Below are 6120 nucleotides of genomic sequence, written 5' to 3'. Positions count from 1 at the left end.
CCCAGTTTATGTGATATTCAAGTTGTTCTGAACACTTCCATTATTGTCCTTTGAGACAATTATGTTTTGATATTGCCATTTGATTATGTGAACAAGTGCACTGTATGTCTAATTCTATGTATCACATGATGTGTCAGGTGACCCCTGCGAGGGTACTTAAGGGGTGTGTCCCTACACTACATTTATGTCTGAGGAAGGGCTTTGCCCGAAACGTCACTTTTTTGTGGTCAAATAAATATTTGGGAGCAGCTGCCAGTGTGCGGCGGACTCTATTTTTATTACTTATCTGCGGTCCTGCACCTGGTTTTAACCCCTCACTGGATGTGCGTGCCTTTTTTGTACTTTTTATACTTTGTTGATCTCTAACTGTTTCAACGCGATATAACATTCTAAATTTCCACCAGCTTACTTCCTGTGGCAGCGTTTGCCAATACAGTAACTGACAGGACATCATGAGCTAGATTCCAAACTGTTCCCTAGCAACACAATTCTGTGAAAACCGCCTATTAGGGCTGGGTATCGAGTTTCGATACTTACTTGGCACCGAAATGGAAACATCGATACTAAGGGGTATCGAAGCCTCCCTTGTCAATCGATACCAATTTTCGATACCAAAACAAAACAGCGTCATTGAGCCTATAAGCATGCGACATGCTTGCACGCCGCGCTCTAATACGGCTGGTGATTGGCTGTCATGTAGAGGCATGCAGGAAACGTTACGCCCACTTTAGCCGGTGTGTTTGTTGTGACTGTGAGCCAGGCGTGCGGTGCGGATATAGTATACAAGAAGTTAGCCACTCAAGCTACTCCTATCCTGGAGTACCATATGGCGAAGATTATGAAAAGCAGGAAAAGAAACAGAAACAACACGGACTGGTTTCCACAGACAAGAGAAATAATTGAGAGGTGGGTCAGCTTACCGCAAGTTAGCGGTTATCAGATCCCTCAGTCTGACAAATCCATGCATCTGGCTGTGAGTTGTAGCTATCATTAGATCGTTTAATTAATTGCCGCCGTAACGCTATGCGCAAGCGGGCATTGTGTATTTTTAGCAACTCGTTAACAAACGCGGATGTCATGATAGTGTGTTGAATGTAAATGCAATTCATTTATATTGATTGGCTAGTCAGTGAAGTTGAGCTGTCTCGTCAGATTTGACAAGAATGACGTTCTGTTGCAGCAGTGAGCACACTGATCTGCAACGCTAGCGTTAATGTTTAATTAATTAGCGTTAACGTTATGTGCAAGCGGGCAGTTATCGCCCATTATGTATTTTTAGCAAATCGTTAACAAACGCTGATGTCATGCTAGTTTGTTGAATATAAATGGGATTCACTTTGTGCCATTATTGATAGGCTAGTCAATGCTCAACTAGTCTTCCATGACCATGCATGAAGTGGATCCATCTCATCAGTTTGGACAAGAATAGAGTTCTGTTGCATCAGTGAGCATTAAACACTCATTTGCAACTCTCTGTTTTGCACTGAAAACTATTCCACTGATTTATTTGTTTTAGCTACATTTCTTTCCTTTGTAGTACTCCAATAATTTTTGTAGGGACGGCAATACGTTTAGAGAACTTAAAGTTATGTTAAATACAGTAGGTTTTATTTTTTTCTGCTGTAAAACTTAAGATGGGGGGAAAACTAAAGATTTGTAAAATAATTTCAATGTGTAATGCAGTTTTATTTTTGTTCAAATGGATTTTTCTAAAAATTGGTATCGAAAAAAGTATCGTTCAGGAACCGGTATCGAAATGCAAGTATCGAAACGGTATCGATATCGAAAAATTTTGAACGATACCCAGCCCTACCGCCTATAGATGCGTACAATTCTCTTTTCACTTGCCCTCGCTCCTCCAGGAAGGTCAGAGTACAGGGCCAGTGACGGAACAACAGCCCCTGGAGCTGGATGCAGTGGCCCAAACCCAATGTCGGCCCTACGCACTGAACCTCATAGACCTGAACTGACATCACCTGCGTGCTGCTCAGCGTAAATGTGTGAGTGCAAGAGGGTGCAAGGCTCAAAATGTTATAGAGCTTGTAGAGTTGACGTCACGCATTGTACATTAAACAAAAATAAATACTTTTTTTTTAACCTTGGTCGTCTGGTTGAAGGACTGCATCTCTCTCTAACCACTAGTCCACCACACAAACAGACAGAAAATATATTGGTAATTTAAAGCACTGATTTAGGATCCTGTTTTCTCTTTGGCATCATAATATGTTATTGCTACATATTTTCGCTGACATATTATCTATAATGGAATGCGAGTAATCTTGAGTCTTGGTCAGAACAGAGCTATGAAACAAAGATGGATGCATGGATCAGTGATCACTATATAGTCAAGCCTCTTACTTGGAAGTCCTGTTTCTTCTGCGTGAGTTCAGCCACTGTGTTCTTCAGTCCTTGTTCAGTTCCCTGCAGCTGTTTAATCTCCTCCTTCAGGTTTCCCTGGAGACAATCATGCACAGAACTCATTAAAAACGACTGTTTGTTTCTCCTTGGCTTCTCTGCACTGTTACTAGCGCCAGGTTTTTTTTTTTTTTTTTACATCTATCTCAATTTTGTCTGAAAATACTTTGAATGCCTAATACAAAAAACAGACCTGTGTAATTACATCACTGCTAAAAGCTCTTGTAATATTGCTGTAATATAACAGACTCCCATCCTATCTTCTCACCCTAAGCTCTCTCTCCATCATACCTTCTCATCCTAAGCTCTCTCTCCATCTCTCTCTCCATCATATCTTCTCACCCTAAGCTCTCTCTCCATCTCTCTCTCTCCATCATATCTTCTCACCCTAAGGTCTCTCTCCGCCTCCCTGATGCTGATGCAGGTGTGATTGCGGTGGGCGCCGATGACGGTGCACACGGTGCACACGCACACGGCACACTGCCGGCAGTAGATGCGGTTCATCTCCTGGTGCTCCTGGCACCTCCAGGCTGAGATGTCCTCCATGGGAGCGACCAGGGTGTGGGTCTGGAACACTGGGGAGTCCAGGTGGGGACGCAGGTGCTCCGCACACATGGAGGCCCCGCACACCAGGCAGGTCTTCACTGCAGCCTGCTGCCCAGCGTTGGGGCAGTAGTGGCAGGGCACACGGCCAGCGTTGGTGCTCTCAGGCCTGGGAAAGACGCTAGCGCGCTTAGGGGAGGCCGAGGTGGCCACGGGACGTTTGGTGAACATCGGAGGCGGCCAGCTGACGCGGTGCGAGGGAGATTTATCTTCTCCTGGAGATGAAACCCCAGAAGAGAGATTTGAGCAGGCGAGGGAGGCAGGTTTCTTCGGTGATACATGGGTTTCTATCTCTTGTGCGTCTTTCCTGGAGGCTGCAGGTGCATCACACGCATCGACTTCACTGGAGACATCCGACTCATCCGATGTGATGACTTCATCCGATGTGATCTGCTGGATGGAGACGTCTTGAGACTCTACACTTGTCAGTATGACATGGCCGCCAGAGGACGAGTCCCTGGTGGAGCTGTCATCATCACCGCCCACAGACTGTGCACATTCTTGGTTCTCCGCCATCTTGGCTGGCTCCACATCAGTTGACTGGCTAGGTTCATGGGACAAGGAGGTGGTGGGACACTCAGTATCGCTGGACAGCACATGGGGAGCTGGGGGGTGCACTGTAGGTTCGTGGGACAAGGAGCTGGTGGGACACTCGGTATCGCTGGACACCACATGGGGAGCTGGGGGGTGCACTGTAGGTTCGTGGGACAAGGAGGTGGTGGGACACTCAGTATCGCCAGACAGCACATGGGGAGCAGGAGAGTGCACTGTAGGCCGCTTTATGTCAGGTTGCTCTGGTACAGGTGTGCTGGCCTTTCTCTTCCCAAGGAGGCGACTGGTGAGGGACGGCCTGCCCGATGTCCCTTCATAATGACTGGATGTGCCTTTAGGTGAGAAAACATATGAAAAGCAAAACTGATCAGCATGTTTCCTTTCCCATTAACACACATTCACACCTGCCCAGCACAACGCACAGTCTTCTACTGCTGGCCACTGAGCAACTCCACTGGAGCACTTGCGCCTTGCTCATAATATAGGCACTTAACAGGTCTTGACAGTAGTTAATGACAAGAGGGGATTCCATTACTCATTCAATTTCCCCACACATTTTCCCCCAGCTGGTCTGGGGATTCAAACCAGTGACCATAGTCACATTCCCAATTCTTTAACCTTGGAAAAAGGTCACTGTGCATTAGAATACTATAGTAAAACAGTGAACCTTTTCATAGCAATTCAGCAAGGATCCATAATTTAATCCACATTAGGGCCACGGACCCCCATGTGATCTGATTTTGTCTCTCAAACCAAAATCTGTGAATATTTTGTCCAGAATTCCATGTATTGTAGGTAGGTAGAGAGATAGCAGTGACACTATGATCAAAACAGGGATACATTAGCTAATGGTGTTAACATAATATGAATTGAGGCTGTGACATTTACCAAGTTATTATATGATTATTATTTTTATTATATATTTATATATCTATAAAAATTTAGTGTCTGTCCCACTGATTATGTAATCAGTGATGTCATAAATTGTGACATCATCAGTGATGTCATAAATTGTGACATCATCAGTGATGTCAGAGGCATTGTGACATCAGTGATGTCAGAGGCCTAGGAATCGACAGCGTAGCGCGCGAGCAGATCAAATGCCTGGATGTGTGGGGTGTGCACTTGTAGCCTCAATGCGAGACTCGTCATCAGGAAGGAAGAATGAATGACTGATGAGTCTCGCGTTGAGGCTAGTGCACTTGCATCTTACAATAAGACAAATCCCTCGAATGTAACCTTTACATATTGTGCAAATAAAAGTTATTGTGATTCTTTCGATCATCACCGTACCTGCGCTGCTGCGGGGGTGCGCTCGTTGGCCGGGGACAACGCCGTCAAACGGCAGTGTCTTGTACACCGTTTTACACCTCCACTCCGGGCAGCGGTATGGCCCGTTCGGAGAGACGCTCCACAGGTCTCCTATGCAGCGCTGGCAGAAGCGGTGGCTGCACTTCAGGATGACGGGCTCCCGGGTCTGCTCGCTGCACAGAGGACACACCGTCGGGGTGTCCAGAGAGGCACCCATTTTGTTTACTACAGTGTACAGTTCTGTTTCTGTTTCCGGGAAAAACGAATCAGGGGCGGAGCCAAATGTTTGAACTGTCTGCGCTCCATAGGCTGACGCGAATGCGTTCTGCGCTCCACCCATGGCTCCACCTCCTACTGGCGCATGTCCTTAAAGGTACAGTCACCTTTGTTTTTCTGGGGGATACTCGGATTTTCATAACTGCTGTCCAGCTAGCTGATGATCGAGCCATAGTACTGGCTCCAGACCTTCGAAGCACAACTTAGTTATTATCCTTATTATTAATACCTCTATTCATACAGTGGGAGTCTCTCTCTTTTTTAACCCCCCCCCCTCTCTCTCTCTCTCTCTCTCTCTCTCTCTCTCTCTCTCAATTCTCTCTCTCTCTCTCAATTCAATTCAATTTCAAATAGCTTTATTGGCATGAAAAGACAGTGCTTATATTGCCAAAGCAAATACACATATTAACAGTACAACAATAAGGAAATTATAATAATAAATGAAGATTTATTAAGTCGAAGATGTATAATGTGCAAACAGTCAAAATTTACAATCAAAGATATATGTACATATAAAATAAAAATAAAATAAATAAAATAAGAGTAAGAATAAAAATAAAATAAAATAAAAATAAAATAAAAATAAAAATAAAAATAAAATGAGCTGGTGTGTTTCTCTCTCTCTCTCTCTCTCTCTCTCTCTCTCTCTCTCTCTCTCTCTGCTGGAAGGTGACCACTACAACCCACAGTCTGTCTGATCTGCTGGCCACTGAGCAGCACCACTGTTAGCGGTTGGGGTAATAGGGGGCCTTGCTCAAGCTTGTGCCTCAGTGGAGGCACAGATGGGCAGTATTTTAAATATACGTATTTGAAATACATTTGTGTATTTTGTATTTGGCTGGACAGAGAAAAATAAGATGTCATTTGTATCAAAATACTTTGACCTTTTTCAGAAAAAGAAAAAAAACTCAGACCTTGTATTTTGTCTATTTTAAGTACATAAAATACATTTTATTCTCAAAT

The 6120-nt window shown here is 44.5% G+C and overlaps 1 protein-coding gene across 1 annotated transcript; it reads right to left on the bottom strand.

Annotated features, from left to right (window-relative positions):
* Positions 1-2358: 2358 nt before the first annotated feature.
* LOC310771447 (uncharacterized protein) lies at positions 2359-5098 on the bottom strand (the record flags this gene model as incomplete). Its single annotated transcript, XM_083664059.1, has 3 exons — positions 2359-2454; positions 2803-3902; positions 4864-5098. Coding segments are annotated over 3 exons (1431 nt in total), but the record flags the coding sequence as incomplete, so codon positions are not given.
* Positions 5099-6120: the final 1022 nt, after the last annotated feature.

Source organism: Poromitra crassiceps (genome assembly GCF_964638095.1).
Source record: "Poromitra crassiceps genome assembly, contig: HAP1_SCAFFOLD_1232, whole genome shotgun sequence".
Classification (NCBI taxonomy): Eukaryota; Metazoa; Chordata; class Actinopteri; order Beryciformes; family Melamphaidae; genus Poromitra; species Poromitra crassiceps.
Note: the sequence above shows the minus strand (reverse complement) of the source record. Positions and strands in the feature narration are given on the sequence as shown.